Genomic DNA, 18858 nt, shown 5'->3' on the forward strand with positions numbered 1-18858 from the left:
GTAATATGTTTGAGGGGGCGGGGGGTGGGGGGGGGGGGGGGGGGGGGAAATGACAATCTTTGAAAAACTTTATCAATTTCAATAAAAGTTAAATTTTAATAGTTCTAAAAATGTTATGTAAAATAAGTAAATTAAAAATATTTTCTTTGCGCCTTGAATACATGTTTTTTTTCTGCGATATATATTGTGATATGAAAAAAAATCAGATGACTTCAATAGCTCTATTTGGAAAAAAACTAATCAATGATTGGGGTGATTTTGTAGGCGAGTAAATCAGCATAGGAAATAAATTACAAGCATAGATAACAGAACAAAGATACAAATTAAATAATAAGCAGTGCTTTATATTTTTCAGGCAAGTCTTACGTATTCAGGTACAGAAATTGAATAATCAAATGTAAAATAACACTGCATAGCCTTCACTGTATAAATTAAATCTGATAAATCTGTGTTAAAACTACAAAAGTGAGTTTTCTTTGTGTTTTGTTGTTTGATTAACGTTCATGACAGAAAGCAACAGGAACATTAAACTGCTGTGAACCAATATACTGTTACACATCCATATTCTTTCTCAATTGTTTATCTTCACCTAAGCCATAAGCATCTGTGTTTACAGGGATACTTGCAGAGCACAGTATTTCAGGCACAAATAGATGCAGAAGTGAACAGAATTCGGTGTTCGCGTGCATCTGCGTGGCTCTCACCGTGTCTACACCGGACGCGACACAATATTATAAAACCCATTTTATTCAGTGATGCTGTCTACACTGGATGCGGCGCGACACGACAAATCCCCAGTAAACTGATGCCTCGTTTATGTCGCACAGACACAAAGTTAAAATGATATGCAACGGTCGCGTCCAGTGTAGACAGACTTTGGGGCCGTTCACATGTCGCGCCTAAAAACGCGTGGAAAACGCCAGCTGCGCCGCTCTCTCGGGAGCTCTTGCGCTTTCGTGGCGTCCGTGACCGGCACTCTCCGCGACGACGCGGAAGTTTCAACAAAGGATAAACGTACTTTCAGCACTGAAAATCGCGTGCAGTAGCTCTGCTACTAAATGTATTTAAAATGGGTATCTCTGTACAGCTGTCGCGTCTGGTGTAGACACTGTGTCTGTGACTCAATGTGTGAGCAAAGAAAACTATCAGTATAAATATAATTTTCAGGGGAAGTTGCTAAAGGAAGGTCGATTTGTTGCTAAAAGTTGCTAAATGACGTTGTGATGTCAATGCGTGATGGCGTCATTACGTAATCACGACGCAAAATTGTGTCACTACATTAAAAAATTATTTTTTTTATGTTGATTTAGATTTGTTCGTAAAATAATATAAATGCATAATATAATGTTAAAATATAAATAGCCATTTTTATATGCAACTTTGAATTATTGAACACTTACACATTTTTGAACGATTACAAGTTTTTTTCATTAGCTAGTAAACTAGTAAAACTACACATTCTGAACAATTATAGTTTTAAGCAGTGTATTAGTAGTCAGTATGCTACACTCTAAGAAAAGAATTCACAGGTTTTTACCTGCATTTTAAATTACGTATTGTATTTTGTGTTTCGGGTTACAACGGATAATGTCATGGAAAATTACTAGTACCTTTTCCATTTTTCTAGATATTTTTCTTACAGTGTACTAACTGATCAACAATCACAGGTACAAGCTACTAACGAGGTGTATCATAAATGAACAATTATTAAATTATTATTATTATTATTATCAAATTGAACAATTGCAAATAGCAGTAACTTAATTCACGTGATGTGTGTACTGCTAGGCATCTTTGGTTTCCTATTTTTGTGAAATTTAGATGGAAAATGTGTGCCTTTTTATTGTTTGAGCCACTTATCAAAAGTTGCTAAAAGTAGCCAAATAAAATTTAGAAATAGCTACATTTGTTGCTAGGTGCTTTTGGAAGAAAAAGTTGCTAGGGTAGTCTGGAAAGTTGCTAAATTTAGCAACAAAATTGCTAAGTTGGCAACACTGATAACGAGCAGTGCCTACTAAACATCGCACATCCTGCCATGAGACTATCGCGGATGCGCACATGTATGTGCAGCCCTACATGTAAGAGTAAATCAAAGTAAAAATAAAATCAGTAAAAAAAAGTTTGTAACGATGTCATGAGTTATTAATTAAGAAATATATATAAAAAAAATAGTAATAGAAGCTTATGTCAAGCTACTTAATAAGGTTTCCTTTTCAAGTATTTCATGTTTTAGATTATGATATCAGGACAGTTGTATTATCACCCTGAATTGTTTTTTACCTCCAAAAATGATTTAAAATATATTTTTTAATGAATAATCTATAATTAATTATTATTAATAGAAATGAAAAAGGTGTTTATCATTGAAGAGGTGCATTCTGTGTATGAATTGCATTTTAATGAAATTTTTAGGTAAAGAAAAATAGATCTAGGAAAAAAATAGCATCATCTCATTTGTTGGCCGGTTGTTTTGCAGGGATTGATTTACTAAGTGGAATCATTCCTGAATTATGTGAAAAGCATCCAGATCTCTGCTTTCTGATTGGTGGAGAGGGACCCAAAAGAATCATACTGGAAGAGGTTCGAGAGAAATATCAGCTTCATGACAGGTAAGAAATCCAGTGTGCATGAGAAAGGATCTCTAGCTGTGAGTTTGTGTATAATTTCTTTACCCTCTGTTATTTTTATGTATATAAAGGGTTCGTCTTCTGGGAGCACTGGATCATAAAGATGTGAGGGATGTTCTTGTTCAGGGTCATATCTTTCTCAACACTTCTCTCACTGAGGCCTTCTGTATGGCCATAGTGGAAGGGGCCAGCTGTGGGCTGCAGGTATGTGTGTTTTTTTTATGAATATGTATGAGTGAAATCACATTATGGAAGTAAAATGGGTTACAAATTATCATATCATGTTGACTTTAAGTTGTACAAAAGGATATTGTGTGACATTATGCACAATATATGTTAGATCGATACATGTTTTAAAGGTACAATTAACTGGTTTCCATGTTGTAAGTTTCTTTGGATGAAAATATAACACATGTAATTTATTTATGACTGGGGTCCACAGCAAGGATTTTTGGCCCAGTCTGACTAGCAGTTCAGATTTGTTTACTTTCCTTCCCACACCAGAAATAATACATTTTTATTGTTTATTTTTGTTTCTTGAATTTTTGCTAGAAATATGTATAGATATTGTTTTGTTGAATGTTTTTTTTCCACATTGTTTTCTTTACCAAAAGAAAAGAAACCCCAGGCCAACATGCCATCTTTATTGTTGAGCCCTGATTTATGGATGTTCATCAGTGATCAAATCTAAATAAGCACTGCTCTGTGTGCCTGCGTGTGTACAGGTGGTGAGCACCCGTGTTGGAGGTATACCTGAAGTCCTGCCTGATGAGTTGGTAACTCTGTGTGAACCATCAGTTCATTCACTTTGTGATGGCTTGGAAACTGTAATTGCAAGAATACGAACAGGAAACGTGGCGTCTCCTGCCACCATCCACCGCAAGGTCCGAACATTGTACACTTGGATATGTGAAAAGCATCCAGATCTCTGCTTTCTGATTGGTGGAGAGGGACCCAAAAGAATCATACTGGAAGAGGTTCGAGAGAAATATCAGCTTCATGACAGGTAAGAAATCCAGTGTGCATGAGAAAGGATCTCTAGCTGTGAGTTTGTGTATAATTTCTTTACCCTCTGTTATTTTTATGTATATAAAGGGTTCGTCTTCTGGGAGCACTGGATCATAAAGATGTGAGGGATGTTCTTGTTCAGGGTCATATCTTTCTCAACACTTCTCTCACTGAGGCCTTCTGTATGGCCATAGTGGAAGGGGCCAGCTGTGGGCTGCAGGTATGTGTGTTTTTTTTATGAATATGTATGAGTGAAATCACATTATGGAAGTAAAATGGGTTACAAATTATCATATCATGTTGACTTTAAGTTGTACAAAAGGATATTGTGTGACATTATGCACAATATATGTTAGATCGATACATGTTTTAAAGGTACAATTAACTGGTTTCCATGTTGTAAGTTTCTTTGGATGAAAATATAACACATGTAATTTATTTATGACTGGGGTCCACAGCAAGGATTTTTGGCCCAGTCTGACTAGCAGTTCAGATTTGTTTACTTTCCTTCCCACACCAGAAATAATACATTTTTATTGTTTATTTTTGTTTCTTGAATTTTTGCTAGAAATATGTATAGATATTGTTTTGTTGAATGTTTTTTTTCCACATTGTTTTCTTTACCAAAAGAAAAGAAACCCCAGGCCAACATGCCATCTTTATTGTTGAGCCCTGATTTATGGGTGTTCATCAGTGATCAAATCTAAATAAGCACTGCTCTGTGTGCCTGCGTGTGTACAGGTGGTGAGCACCCGTGTTGGAGGTATACCTGAAGTCCTGCCTGATGAGTTGGTAACTCTGTGTGAACCATCAGTTCATTCACTTTGTGATGGCTTGGAAACTGTAATTGCAAGAATACGAACAGGAAACGTGGCGTCTCCTGCCACCATCCACCGCAAGGTCCGAACATTGTACACTTGGAGAAATGTCGCTGAGCGCACAGAAAAGGTGAGTTTTAATAACATGCTTGAAATATTTGTTGGATGTACACTAACTTTCAAAAAACGATTGGTAAGGTTTTTTTTTTTTTTTTTTATTTTTGATGTCTTTCATGCTCACCAAGGCTGAAACTGGAAATTGTGATAATCCTTGCTAATAAAAGTATACATTTTTTTAAAAATAAATTAGTCTTACTGAGCCCAAACTTTTGAATGGTAGTATATTTTATTATTAATTATTATTGTATAACATGCCCACTCTCTGTGTGTTTGTTTCAGGTGTATAATCGGGTGTGCAGGGAGCCCGTTTTGTCGTTGTCTGTGCGATTGCATAGACTGCGCTCTCACTGTGGTGCCATGGCAGGCTCCATTTTCTCCTTTGTTGCTGTTATCAACTTCATCTTCCTGCTTTTCCTGCAGTGGCTGCGCCCAGATCATCTAATTGATGTTGCTGTAGACTCATCAGGCCCCCACAGCCGCATGGGGCAGCTTCTTAGTAAGAAGAAAAGTAAAGCGCCAAACCCGGCTCTGTCCTGACTAATGATCTAACATGACCTCACAGTAGGCTTATGATTAACTTTATTTAGAAGGGGAAGGATGCAAGTGAACTGAACTAAAACTGTAGTACCGGTACATCATAGTGCACTATTGGCGCTTTTCCACTGCATGGTACGGCACGGTACGGTTCAGTACGGTTCAGTACGGTTCACTTTTAGGGGGCTTTCCACTGGGTACAGTACCTGGTACCTGGTACTTTTTTTAGTACCACCTCGGTTGAGGTTCCAAGTGAACCGTACCATTACCAAAATGTGACATGTAAACTCTGATCACTGATTGGCCGGAAAGAATCGTCACTTCCTGCGTCACTGAACTTGCGACACAAACACAACAGAACCACTAGATTTAAATCAGCACAGCCAGCGAAGGATCGAACGCAACTGTTTTGAACAAGTGCACCTTTTTTAACAACCAAAAAATGGTTGTTTCGTGGTCTGTTGAGGAAGTACAGACGTTCCTCTCCTTGATAGCAGAGGAGCGGATCCAGCGAGAGCTTGATGGGGTGACGCAGAATGAAAAAGTTTTTCAGGAGTCGCGGCGCAACTATAACTTGGAAACTGTAATTGCAAGAATACGAACAGGAAACGTGGCGTCTCCTGCCACCATCCACCGCAAGGTCCGAACATTGTACACTTGGAGAAATGTCGCTGAGCGCACAGAAAAGGTGAGTTTTAATAACATGCTTGAAATATTTGTTGGATGTACACTAACTTTCAAAAAACGATTGGTAAGGTTTTTTTTTTTTTTTTTTTTTTACAATTTTTGATGTCTTTCATGCTCACCAAGGCTGAAACTGGAAATTGTGATAATCCTTGCTAATAAAAGTATACATTTTTTTAAAAATAAATTAGTCTTACTGAGCCCAAACTTTTGAATGGTAGTATATTTTATTATTAATTATTATTGTATAACATGCCCACTCTCTGTGTGTTTGTTTCAGGTGTATAATCGGGTGTGCAGGGAGCCCGTTTTGTCGTTGTCTGTGCGATTGCATAGACTGCGCTCTCACTGTGGTGCCATGGCAGGCTCCATTTTCTCCTTTGTTGCTGTTATCAACTTCATCTTCCTGCTTTTCCTGCAGTGGCTCCGCCCAGATCATCTAATTGATGTTTCTGTAGACTCATCAGGCCCCCACAGCCGCATGGGGCAGCTTCTTAGTAAGAAGAAAAGTAAAGCGCCAAACCCGGCTCTGTCCTGACTAATGATCTAACATGACCTCACAGTAGGCTTATGATTAACTTTATTTAGAAGGGGAAGGATGCAAGTGAACTGAACTAAAACTGTAGTACCGGTACATCATAGTGCACTATTGGCGCTTTTCCACTGCATGGTACGGCACGGTACGGTTCAGTACTGTTCACTTTTAGGGGGCTTTCCACTGGGTACAGTACCTGGTACTTTTTTTAGTACCACCTCGGTTGAGGTTCCAAGTGAACCGTACCATTACCAAAATGTGACATGTAAACTCTGATCACTGATTGGCCGGAAAGAATCGTCACTTCCTGCGTCACTGAACTTGCGACACAAACACAACAGAACCACTAGATTTAAATCAGCACAGCCAGCGAAGGATCGAACGCAACTGTTTTGAACAAGCGCACCTTTTTTAACAACCAAAAAATGGTTGTTTCGTGGTCTGTTGAGGAAGTACAGACGTTCCTCTCCTTGATAGCAGAGGAGCGGATCCAGCGAGAGCTTGATGGGGTGACGCAGAATGAAAAAGTTTTTCAGGAGTCGCGGCGCAACTATAACGACAAGTGAATAATCCCGCCCACTCTAAAGCGGTACTAAACTGTAGTGGAAACGCAAACCAAGCCGAGCTGAGTCATGCCGAGCCGAGTCGTACCACGCAGTGGAAAAGTGCCATATGATACATCAAAATGTGCTGACTACTGTTTACATTCCTGTATAAAACAGTGACCTCAGGTGAAGAGAAAGCTTTTAAAAGCTATCCTCAGTCACTCCTATAGTCCAGCGCCTGCTTTTACACATTGAAAACCTGCCTTTAAGTAAACCCCCATCAGAAAATAGTCTAAACTTGTTGAAATTGTTGCACAAATATCTTTAAATGTCTAGATTCAAGATAAATGACAAACAGTGCTAGCTTTTCCTGTCTCACCTTTACATTTTTTCATCTCACAGCATATCTGTATGGTGTAGATGAGATTTATACTGACATAAATTAGCTGAATTGAAAGTTTTAATACCAAACACACAGTTTTTGAGCTGTAGTGGAGCTATAAAATGTAAGATGCATCTTATTTGTTTATTTCTTTGATCTGACAGTGCTTGTTTCTCTTTAAGCCTGTTTTTATTTCCATTGCTACTTTTTTTATTGACTTTGGATAATGGTGTGAATGTATTTATTTCACATGCAGCACACTCGTTTTAGGGCGCTATACTTTACTTTTCAAACTCACTTTTTTGGTATTTTTTATTAACCTCTGTGAGTATTGTGAACATGATTTTAATGCACAAAGGTTAATTCTATCTGAGAAAAGCTGTAAATTTGAATTATTTTTGTTGACACAATAAACTTTATTAACATGCCATAAGTATGCATTCTTTTATTTTTTAACTTTGAATGAATGCATTTGTGTGTGCTTTTAGGATTTTGTCCACACAATAACATAAAATGGATGTACAAATTTACTTTAAATATGCAGCTGTTGAGTGTAAGTGTGGCACCTTATGGTAAAGTAGTTGTTTTTGTTGTAGATAACCGTCAGGGTTTGGCCTGGATCCTGGCCTTGGTCTGGATCAGGAATCTTATGCTAACACCAAAAACAAGGCAGATAATACACACCCTCATCCATTCAAGGCTAAAACCAGGAGCCGTTAACACACACTTATCGCCCGTTCTGTCTGCTTTCACACACATGCACATTCAATAGCCACCCTATCCAGCTAGAACGGTCTTGTTCCTGCATAACACTGCATGTAAATCATGTTTTGCTGGAGAGGCAGATACTGTATCACCAATTACATTTGCAGTTACACTGGCTTTGGTTCATGGTTCCTTTTGGTTTTAGCCATTTCACTTGCTGTATTTGCAAAATCATATCTATTTTTGAGTTTGTAGATCAAAGTTTGTACTTTTAAGAGGAACCTACCGAGTCTTGACTTGCTGTAACAAAAGTTTCATTTATTTCAATGATTTGTTCTCTGAAACTGCTTAAAGGGGCTTTGTATATGTATGTTTTTAACTCCGTTTTAGTTCCTCTGTCCTTTCGTCTCATTTTGAGGGGATGTGTTTATGCGGGGGATGCTCACCTCTCGAGTTTGAGGAGATGGGGGTGCAAACACATATCACTGATAACAGTGGGAGGTGCATTCTTGCCAAGGGGGGTTCTTGTTTCTCTGAAGGCCATATAAACTCTGAAGAGTTTCTCTGTGCTCCATTATCTCAATTGTTCTCTTCCTGCGAGGTCTCTTCTTGTGAAGTTTAAAGATGGCTGTGGTTCAAGCTGAAGTGAGTGTCTGGAGTAAGCCATGGGATCACAGGCTTAACCTATACGGAGGACAAGTGTGTAATACATTAATGGCAGGTGAGTTTTCCTCCTCTACTTCTGGTGTTCTCTCTCTTCTTAATTGTTTTCAGTAGTCAAACATACTATGTTTACCACAAGGACCAAGCTCTTACTATTTTCACTTCATACATTTTTTTACACTAAATTATTGAATTGTTGTGATATCCACTAAATTGTCATCACTGGCGTATGAAACATGTACCATGATAGTAGCACCAAGTCAGTGTTCCATTCAATTATACACACTGAAAATAGAAAAAGGAAACTGAATTTGTTTTGGAGTGATGATCGAGATAAACCTGTTTGAATTTTCAGCTGGACTGGTTTTGGATACATTTATTCTAAAAGAAAGGGATTGATTTTAGAATAAATGTACTTGGTTTACTTGGCTATACTTTGGGGATGAAATTGTCCCTGGATGTTTGCTAATTTGACCTCTCATTGAGGTCAGAGCTGTGACTCGGTGGGCTATGCACATGCTCAAAACATATACGACCCATTGGCTTTCAAGGCAATGGCTACCGTCAACAGTTTGGTTTGGAACAACTTGAGTGAATTAAATATAAGAAAATATCCATTTTTGGATGAACTATCCTTTTAAAATGCAAAAAGTGTTCTTTTAGGAGTGGGATTGGTTTTGTCTGTATATAAACATTATTATTATCTTAAAAACAACAAAAGTATATATGCATGTAATTTAAATATCCGTGTAAATGTCTGTCTCTGCTTATAGGTTCCTGGGACGACAGAACACCTCTACACGATGCTGCTTTGCAAGGAAGATTACTGCCACTGCGAAGACTCCTTTCACAGGTACTGATGGAAGAAACACTGGCATAACATTTTTCAAACTGAATAGCTAAATAAATAAACTATTTAAACACTTAAATTACACTTACACATGTATCATCGCACTAACATAAAAATCAATCCAAGTGGTACTTTGTAGGTAACTGTTATAAGAACAAACTTTGTATGAACCAAATGCTTACATTTATGAATGAAGAAAATGAATTGTCCATGTTTACATGTGTAAAGGGGTACAACGTAGGAATGGCTACATTAGATGGAATCACACCACTGCATGAAGCATGTGTTGGAGGCCATTTTACCTGTGCTAAACTTCTCCTGGAGCATGGTGCTGATGTATGTATATACCTTTCTCTTTATTTACAGTATCTGCCGTTATTTTGCTCACTGTCTCTGCATCAACATGTATTAATGGCTGACATATATATGCATGCAGGCCAATGCTGTCTCTTTTGATGGAGCCACTCCTCTCTTCAGTGCATGCTGTAGTGGAAACCCCGCCCTTGTCAGCCTCATTCTGATGTACAGCTCTGTCCACCATCCAGCTCATCTGCAGAGTTCACCTCTCCATGAAGCAGCAAAGAGAGGTATGTGTGATGATTTGTGTCAATTTGCAATGCACTGCAAACATTGGGATATCAGTAAATGGGATGTCTATGTGAGCATGTTTTAGGTCACACAGCATGCGCTGAAGTGCTGCTGTCTCATGGTGTGAATGTGGACATGGAGGTTCCCAGCATAGGAACACCGCTGTACTGTGCATGCGAATCCAAGGCAACAGAATGTGTACAGAGCCTGCTAATCTCAGGTCAGACACACCACACTTAATGGATTAATAAATTCATTTTTAGGGTCATTATGACCATTACAGGGAAATCATTTTTTTAATAATGCATTTTACAGTAATACATTGTTTAATTTTGTTTGTTCTTAAAGGTTCATTACATTCCGTAGTACAATAACAAACATATCCTATAAAGATCATGTTTTCTCTTTTTAGAAATATTCTTAAATAGTACTAAACAAGGCCAATGTCAACAATGTGCATGTATTTGTAATTGTAATGCAAGTTTTTAAGTTTTCATTTAATATTTATATAAATTATTATAAATATATAATTTTATATTAAAATATATTTATTTTATTTTATTTCAGCTTTATTTTAATACCTAAAATGATTTCCAATAGTTTTAGTTTTAAAAGTCAAAGTTTATCAGTCAATTATTTAATTGTTTTATTTTTTTTAATTGTCATATGTACAGGGTACAGCAATAAAATTCTAAACAGGCAGTGCAAACAAGCTACACAGACATACATGTATAGTATATACAGTGCTGTATGTATATGAATGTATAAGTATGCATATAAAGTTAAATTATTGAATAGATTATTAAATAGCATCAGTACTCAAATGTAGCAGTAAAATATGAGAGGTTCTCAAGGTTTTAGTTAATAATAACAAAACTGTTAATGAGAATAAGATTGTTTTTCAATACAGTAAAAAAAATTGGGGGGAATTTTAACACTGCTTCTTGTTTCTCTCAAGGTGCTGATGTGCAATGTGGGCGGGGCCTTGACACACCTTTACATGCTGCAACCAGGGTGAGGGGGGCAAAGGAGGTGGAACTACTGTTAGAGCACGGGGCAAATCGGACGTCAAGGAACTCTGAGGGAAAGAAACCTTTGGAGTTGACAACAGATCAGAGCATCAAACATCTTTTGCATACTACAGGTAAATATAAACACATAAGATATAAACACTCATTGTCCCGCTGTATGCTGCGATACTGATTCTAGTTTGGTTCTGCAGGTCCGTGCTCCCTGTCTCAGCTGTGCAGATGGTGTATTCGACGTTCCCTGGGACAAAAAGGACTAAACAAAACCAAGATGCTTTGCTTACCACATACCCTGCACAGTTATCTTCTCTATCATTAAAACACACATAAACATTCCCTGTCTAGTGTCCAAACACGATTCAGTAATCTTGTTCTTTTTGAATAACATCTTGTACACATTTTTAATTAACTTTTTTTTGTAAAAGTGTAGCCTTTTTTGTTTTGTAATAAATATTTTTATACATTCAAAGACTAACTCATTTGTTGAAATTAATGTATGTCTGTATAGGTACAAACACATGAACACACACACACACACGTTGGGTTTCCATGTTTTACGGGGAGATTCCATAGACGTAATGATTTTTATACTGTACAAACTGTATTTTCTATCCCCTTACCTTAACCTCTACTCCTATTTTAGATAAAAGAAAAAAAGAAAATCTGCATTCTTTATAAACTTGTTTCATCATGGGGACCATGATGAAAATGTCCCCACAAGGTCAACATTTACTGGTATTACTATACTTGTGGTGACATTGGGTCCCCATAACGTATAGAATATCAGGACCACACACACACACACACACACACACGCCTGTCTACTGTTTACATGCGCACATGACCACTCACTATGCCTACAAATTCAGATTAACTCTGTTTTAGACTATTCAGACTAAATTGACTATTAAATGTATTTTTAAATGTCTATTAACTCTGTAGACGAGCATTACTTGAACTAACCAGCAGGTAGCAGCTTTGTAACATAAGTGAGATAATTAAAAAAAAATTCTTCACTTAAAGCTGTAGTCCGTAACTTTTTTTGTTTAAAAATGATCCGAAATCAACATTTGAGCAAGTACATAACCAGCCAGTGTTCAAAACTATTGCCTTGCTTTAGCCCGATTCACAACGGTCAGCTTATAATAATGTTTTCTAATTTGAGTGGTACAGGTAGGTTTTCGCGGGAAATTCGAGCATGCCGCTGCGTCATTACGTCACGTCTGTAAACATAAAGAAGTTGTCCCGGCTACTGTGAGCTATCGCATGTGAGGATCCTGCAGGTGGCGGATCGTTTATAGCCTTTTCTCACAGCAACTGGAATAATTAAATTTATCATTTTGATGGTGGATTGTCAGCTTTGTAACATAAGTGAGATAATTAAAAAAAAATTCTTCACTTAAAGCTGTAGTCCGTAACTTTTTTTGTTTAAAAATTATCCGAAATCAACATTTGAGCAAGTACATAACCAGCCAGTGTTCAAAACTATTGCCTTGCTTTAGCCCGATTCACAACGGTCAGCTTATAATAATGTTTTCTAATTTGAGTGGTACAGGTAGGTTTTCGCGGGAAATTCGAGCATGCCGCTGCGTCATTACGTCACGTCTGTAAACATAAAGAAGTTGTCCCGGCTACTGTGAGCTATCGCATGTGAGGATCCTGCAGGTGGCGGATCGTTTATAGCCTTTTCTCACAGCAACTGGAATAATTAAATTTATCATTTTGATGGTGGATTGTAATCCAGAAAGGACTATGTGTTTATGAAGCACATGTGAATTAAATTAAATGATATTCCCGTTTTAAATGTGCTTCTGATTACAGATAGCCTGGGATTACACAAGATTTGTATTTTAAAAACAACCAGTTCGAAGGGAGCATAATTTGCTTTTTGGGTTAAAATTATTTCTTAATATGAAATTCGAATGGTATGACAATTAGATATTAGACTGTACAGAAATTGAAATCTACATGCTAATACACACTATATTCACATAGTCACGTAATAGTGATGTTGTTAACATTAACAATTTGAGAATAAAGTATAACAATAATAATAATTTGCACGGTTTGATGTGATACGAGCTAACCGAACTTTAGATTAAATCACAATTGGTAGCACTATTTATTGTAATGGTTTTTTCCACAGTTGGTCAAAACAAATGTGGCAGACTTGTTACTTACTTGTTCAGTTGACAATATCCGGTGAAAATTCTTATTTGGGTCATAGATTCCAAGACGTAGGTTAGAATCTGTGTTTGCGAAGTACATAGGGTGACCATATTTTAGTTTTTCAAAAAGAGGACAGTAGGGGGCGGGGCTTCATCTAACAGTATATGTAGCAAGTTTTTTTGTTTGTTTGTTTGCTTATTTTATTTTTATAATAAATAAAAAGAAAATAAGTAGAAAAAATAGAGAATGCTAGTATTAGAGGCTCTTCTTTCTTTATAAATAAAACAAGTAGTTAGAATAGAAATAGAATAGAGAGTGCAAATGTTATAGGGTCAAGTTTTTTAATAAAAAAACAACAAGGAGGTCAAATTAGAAGTAGCATTAGAATAGAGAGTGCTAAAGTTAGAGGGTCAAATGAAGATGAAAGAGATGTGTTTTCAGCCGTTTCTTGAAAATATTAAGGACTCAGCTGCTTGGATTGAGTTGGGCAGGTCATTCCACCAGGAGGGAACAGTTAATGTGGAAGTCCATGAAAGTTTTATAATGCAATAAAATATTTTTTATTAGGTTTTAATAAGGTAGAATGCAAAATGTTTCAATACAAGCATTTCAGTCAAATGTAATTTATGCAATATATCAAACCTTTAACCCACTTGGGAAAATCAACCCATGGCAACAGTTTAAAAGTATCCCAGTTCTGTGGAAAAAACGCGGACTTGGCAACCCTGCATCCAACAAGAGCTGCAGGAGTCAGATTGGACTGATTTGACAGGTCAGAATAAGGAGAGATGACTGACAAGCGCGAAATAGAAAGTGAAAGTAAACAATGCTAATGCTCATTCAAAAATATTTAAATACACCGCATCCTGAGAGCTGCTCCCTGATACGCCAAAATTATATACAATATTAGAATGTTTAAAAGAGTGGACATGAAAATCGTGGGAGCGAAACACATGTTGCGGGAGCAGGCGGCAATGGTCAAAGATTCAGCGGGAGCGAGATTGAGAAAACAGCCGAATCCCGGACATTTTCGTTGGACGCATTTTTGTTGGTCCAAAAAGAGGACATGTCTGGGGAAAAGAGGACATACGGTCACCCTAGAAGTACAGTAAATATCCACACCGCATTCACCTCAAAACATTAGATTCATCAGCACTGGAGCCCTGCCAGCGCACAACCCACGCAAGCTAGATAATTCCACACACAGCTGCAATTGCAGGTTTTCAAACAGAGATGGCGACAAAGAGGCAAAATTTACGGACTGCAGCTTTCATTTTACAGGATAGATTATGATAAATTACAGACTATAAATGGCTTTAAGATTCTAATACTGTGTTTTTATGCTAGTTTTGTATGCAATATAGCGTCAATACAAAACAACAAATGGTGACTCAAAAAATAGAGGCTAGTAAAACTATAACATACTAAAATCAATGAGCATCTATCTATCTATCTATCTATCTATCTATCTATCTATCTATCTATCTATCTTCTGACAAGTCTGTCGGTCTGTCTGTTGATCTATCTATTTGACTCAACATATGCTGACAAATATGCTGAGGATATTCCCTCTCCAGTCTCCGTTGCACAGCGTTTGAGAGAGATTCTGGCACTCCTATGATGCAGACGCGTAGAAGACTGTGTGTGTGCGCGCGCGCGTGTACACGGTCACGGGGAATCCGTGGGAGCGCAAACTCCGCCCACGCCATGAACACCTGCAGCGGCGAGTGCGGTGCGTGGGGGGGGGTTTGCCTCGCGCTCGGAGCTCGGGCTGCACTGAACACACCACTACAAATCTGCTCTTGACCATGTAACAGGAGAGCAGTTCACCGGATCTTCACGAGCGAGTGCTGCGGCAGGTAGGACATCAGTTTATATCCTGGTGTGTTTCATGAATCATGTGTGCGGGTTTACGGTGAGATGGACGCAGGAACTTCAGTGTTTCCATTCTGTCTCCTCTTCGACTGTCTGTATCTTCTTTATACATCGGTTACATCATCTTAAAACAGTATAAACCCCACAAAAGTCAGTGTCAGAGGATATTCCCTGACAAACAAGCCTGTTTTATGCATTACATATAATGTCGTCTCACCAGGTGTTTGAACAGGTGCAATGCAGCAGAGCGTTTTTGTATTTATCGAGGTAGCCTGAAGTCGTTTTCATATTTTTGTATAGGCAATTTTTGTTAAAGTTCAGAAGTGTCACCACAGTTCAATCGGTGGTGTTTATTTCACATATTATATGAGACTAGTTGTCCCACTTTTCACTCCAGTGAATATTAATAGGGTAGGTTTATTTTCGAAAGTCAATTTCTGTGTAGATAAATGCCTTAAAGTATTGGGGACACAAAATGTTTTATGTGTCCTATTGTTTAGCCTCTTGTCACATGCTGCTGATAACTGTTTAAGATGTGATGTGTCATCTTTTGTGTACTATGAGCAACAACATACAGTAAATCACTTCTGTTTTCCGAAGCATTAGCTATTTATACCCAAGTGAGACATAATCAAGATAAGAGGCAGCTGAAGGAACAGCACATCAGTTTGTTTGACTGACCAGGGGAACACTGTATTACTCAGATGTTCATACTATTTCATAGCTCAGGACACTTATTTGTTTAATTTAAGTAGGCTATTAGATGTTCCTTCTAAAACTCCTTAGAAGAAATAAAAGTAGACGCTAACAATTGTTAACATACAGTATGAGTATAGAGCTATAAATAGCATATTTCAGGTAATTTGAAAAAAAAGTGTTTTTTTTCTTCGAGTTTATATTGAAATGTATGTCCTTATAGCATGTTTTGGCAGTTTTTGACGTTGAGATTTTTTCTGTAATTGGAGAAGTGAGATTACTGGGTGAAGTAAAAACCTGAGAAGGAGGAGACTAAAGCAAATGTTTTAATTTTTCTTTAGGCCTATTTAATATTAAATTTAATATATTACATATTACACTTATGCATTTAGAAGATGTTTTTGCAGATATGAAAATGCAACATTGAAAGTATTAAAACCATAAAATAAAAAAACAAACATAAAACAAATGGACCCATGTGAACACAGTTTATGTATTTGATTTGCAATTTCACCAACCGTAAAATCACTGAGTGTCCATAATATTTGTAATAGAGCGACTAATACTGGTCACACATATCTTATAGGACAGAGAACTATTTACTATTAATTATACAGACAGGAAACATTAGTGGCAACCAGACCATAAAAATTGATTATTTCATTAAAAAGACAGAAAGCAAACCCATCAATATTTTAAGGTCTTTTTGTAATTTGAATGTGTACTGGTCCTGAAAAAAGAGAATGTGGGTTGAAAAGTTTAATCAGCATCACAGATACATGGACAACATAAAGTGTTCTACCATATGATTAACTGCACAGATTGTTCTACTGATGTCCTTTTTAACACTCACAGAAAGATTTTTCTCTCCATAACTGGCATTGATTTGTATGTATGTTTGTTTAAATAAGGTTTTAAAGATTCAAAGGGGCACAGCTGGAGAGAAGGGAAACAGTACAGTACATTGCATGTCGTTAGTCCATTAGTCCATGGTCATTTAGCAGACGCTTTTATCCAAAGCGACTTACAAATGAGGGCAATAGATGCAATCAAAACTAACAAAAGAGCAACAATATGTAATGTAAGTGCAAATGACAAGTCTCGGTTAGCCCGCAGTACACGTAGCAAGGTATTTGTTTTTTTAGAGAGAGATATATATATATATATACACACACACACACACACACAAAAAGAAAAAACAAGTAGATAGAATAGAAAAAAGGAAGCTAGTGTTAGTTTTTTTTAATAATAAAAGATAAATAGATAAAGTAGAATTAAAATAGAATAGAAAGTGCTAGAGTTAGAGGTTTAAATAAAGATGGAACAGATGTGTTTTTGTGTTTTTTTGAAGATGGCTAAGGACTCAGCTGCTCGGATTGAGTTGGGCAGGTCATTCCACCAGGAGGGAACAGTTAAAGGTGCAATATGTGATTGTCTTCAGAATTTTTTTTTTGTTATGCTGGTTGAAAGTCTCTTCACATCCCGATAGCAATCATTAAGTTAAGTGGTCTAAATGTATTTATCTGTATTTATATATTCTGTGGAAGGCGTAATATATATATACACACACACACACACACACAAAAAGAAAAAACAAGTAGATAGAATAGAAAAAAGGAAGCTAGTGTTAGTTTTTTTTTATAATAAAAGATAAATAGATAAAGTAGAATTAAAATAGAATAGAAAGTGCTAGAGTTAGAGGTTTAAATAAAGATGGAACAGATGTGTTTTTAGTCTTTCTTGAAGATGGCTAAGGACTCAGCTGCTCGGATTGAGTTGGGCAGGTCATTCCACCAGGAGGGAACAGTTAAAGGTGCAATATGTGATTGTCTTCAGAATTTTTTTTTTGTTATGCTGGTTGAAAGTCTCTTCACATCCCGATAGCAATCATTAAGTTAAGTGGTCTAAATGTATTTATCTGTATTTATATATTCTGTGGAAGGCGTAGGACCAAGAAATGTTCGTCCAATCAAAATGCTCGGTTCAAGCGTTTTAATTGGCTTTCCTACCTGCCTGTCAACGTATGTATTAGCATATCTCTGCGCACCCGGCTCGTGCAGACAGGATACGTCATCAGCGCGTTCACGCACGCTGTGCAGACAGAGCGAGAATGGCAGACAAACATTAACAACACGATCTTCCTTCCTGGTATTGTAGTACATTTAAAGTTTTCTCACTGGTGAATGACACATGATGTAGGCAGCCCAGCGGTTCAGAAGTATTCCAGTCCCTGTGCATGTGTTTTGCATGTCTTGTTTAGTTAACACACCCGATTCAGATAACCAGCTCGTTAGAAGAGAGTGCATGAACTGTGTTCCGATTGACATGCTCCCTACACAGTGTTCATTGCTCCCTACTCCCTGAGCAGGGGAAATCCGTTGAAGTTTATTTAACTTCGGAACATGGGCTGGAATTGGGAACCGCTGATGTAGCCTATTGTAGTAATGTTGTCTCTGGTATTCTGGTCTGTGAGTGAGCGTATATGCGATCAGGGGGCGTGGCTTTGGACGGCGATTGCAGGGAGGGTGGGACGTTCGCTTTCAGTGCTATCAGGCTAAAGTTAGCATTTTCCAAGATCTCCTACTGCACCTTTAATGAAAAAGTCAGTGAAAGTGATTTTGTGCCTCTTTGAGATGGCACAATAATGTGTCGGTCGCTTGCAGAACTCAAGCTTCTAGAGGGCACATAACTCTGAAGTAATGAATTTAGGTAAAGGGGTGCAGAGCCAGTGGTGGTTTTGTATGCAAACATTAATGCCTTGAATTTTATGCGAGCAGCTACTGGTAGCCAGTGCAAATTGATGAACAGAGGTGTGACTTGCATTCTTTTTGGCTCATTAAAGATTAATCTTGCAGTGACATTTTGGATTAATTGCAGAGGTTTGACAGAAGTGGCTAAAAGACCTGCCAAGAGAGCATTGCAATAGTCCAGCCTGGATAGAACAAGAGCTTGAACAAGGAGTTGTGTTACATGTTCTGAAAGAAAGGGCCTGATCTTCCTAATGTTGTATAAAGCAAATCTACAGGAAGTT

The 18858-nt window shown here is 37.5% G+C and overlaps 4 protein-coding genes across 6 annotated transcripts in view; all 4 read left to right on the top strand.

The window, feature by feature from the left end:
• The window catches only part of LOC107600385 (phosphatidylinositol N-acetylglucosaminyltransferase subunit A-like), a 7224-nt gene extending 1980 nt beyond the window's left edge, over positions 1–5244 (top strand). For 2 of the 3 annotated variants that reach the window (XM_016292267.1, XM_016292266.1), the window contains exons 4-8: positions 2477–2609; positions 2699–2831; positions 3353–3511; positions 4536–4583; positions 4853–5244. In XM_016292267.1, the coding sequence (XP_016147753.1) occupies positions 2477–2609; positions 2699–2831; positions 3353–3511; positions 4536–4583; positions 4853–5110 (731 nt within the window). In that variant the 3' untranslated portion in view covers positions 5111–5244. Of the gene's footprint in view, positions 1–2476; positions 2610–2698; positions 2832–3352; positions 3512–4376; positions 4584–4852 lie in introns of all 3 variants that reach the window. The other variant, XM_016292268.1, reaches the window with a different exon arrangement.
• On the top strand, positions 5171–6462 carry LOC107600403 (phosphatidylinositol N-acetylglucosaminyltransferase subunit A-like). The gene is made up of 3 exons (XM_016292300.1): positions 5171–5176; positions 5661–5795; positions 6072–6462. Exons 1-3 carry the CDS (start codon positions 5171–5173, stop codon positions 6327–6329), a joined length of 399 nt encoding a protein of 132 aa, XP_016147786.1. The 3' UTR covers positions 6330–6462.
• A 2105-nt stretch (positions 6463–8567) lies between these two features.
• Positions 8568–11408, top strand: LOC107600386 (ankyrin repeat and SOCS box protein 5-like). Its single transcript, XM_016292269.1, has 7 exons — positions 8568–8679; positions 9395–9474; positions 9700–9807; positions 9908–10058; positions 10145–10279; positions 11018–11203; positions 11282–11408. The coding sequence occupies exons 1-7, from the start codon at positions 8583–8585 to the stop codon at positions 11404–11406; spliced, it is 882 nt and encodes a 293-aa protein (XP_016147755.1). The 5' UTR covers positions 8568–8582; the 3' UTR covers positions 11407–11408.
• Positions 11409–17902: 6494 nt separating this feature from the next.
• The window catches only part of LOC107600404 (synaptotagmin-like protein 5), a 19031-nt gene continuing 18075 nt past the window's right edge, over positions 17903–18858 (top strand). Inside the window, exon 1 of the mRNA XM_016292301.1 lies at positions 17903–17907. The gene's annotated coding sequence lies outside the window, so the exon portion shown is untranslated. The remainder of the gene's footprint in view (positions 17908–18858) is intronic.

The sequence above is a fragment of the Sinocyclocheilus grahami genome, unplaced genomic scaffold, assembly GCF_001515645.1.
Source record: "Sinocyclocheilus grahami isolate Dianchi unplaced genomic scaffold, SAMN03320097.WGS_v1.1 scaffold283.1, whole genome shotgun sequence".
Taxonomy (NCBI): domain Eukaryota; kingdom Metazoa; phylum Chordata; class Actinopteri; order Cypriniformes; family Cyprinidae; genus Sinocyclocheilus; species Sinocyclocheilus grahami.

Coding starts and splice junctions, on each gene's coding strand:
- LOC107600403 (XM_016292300.1), top strand. Junction 5,796..6,071: donor TCGCTGAGCGCACAGAAAAG/GTGAGTTTTAAT, acceptor TGTTTGTTTCAG/GTGTATAATCGGGTGTGCAG.
- LOC107600386 (XM_016292269.1), top strand. CDS start 8,583: ATGGCTGTGGTTCAAGCTGAAGTGAGTGTCTGGAGTAAGCCATGGGAT. Junction 10,059..10,144: donor CCATGAAGCAGCAAAGAGAG/GTATGTGTGATG, acceptor AGCATGTTTTAG/GTCACACAGCATGCGCTGAA. Junction 11,204..11,281: donor ACATCTTTTGCATACTACAG/GTAAATATAAAC, acceptor TTGGTTCTGCAG/GTCCGTGCTCCCTGTCTCAG.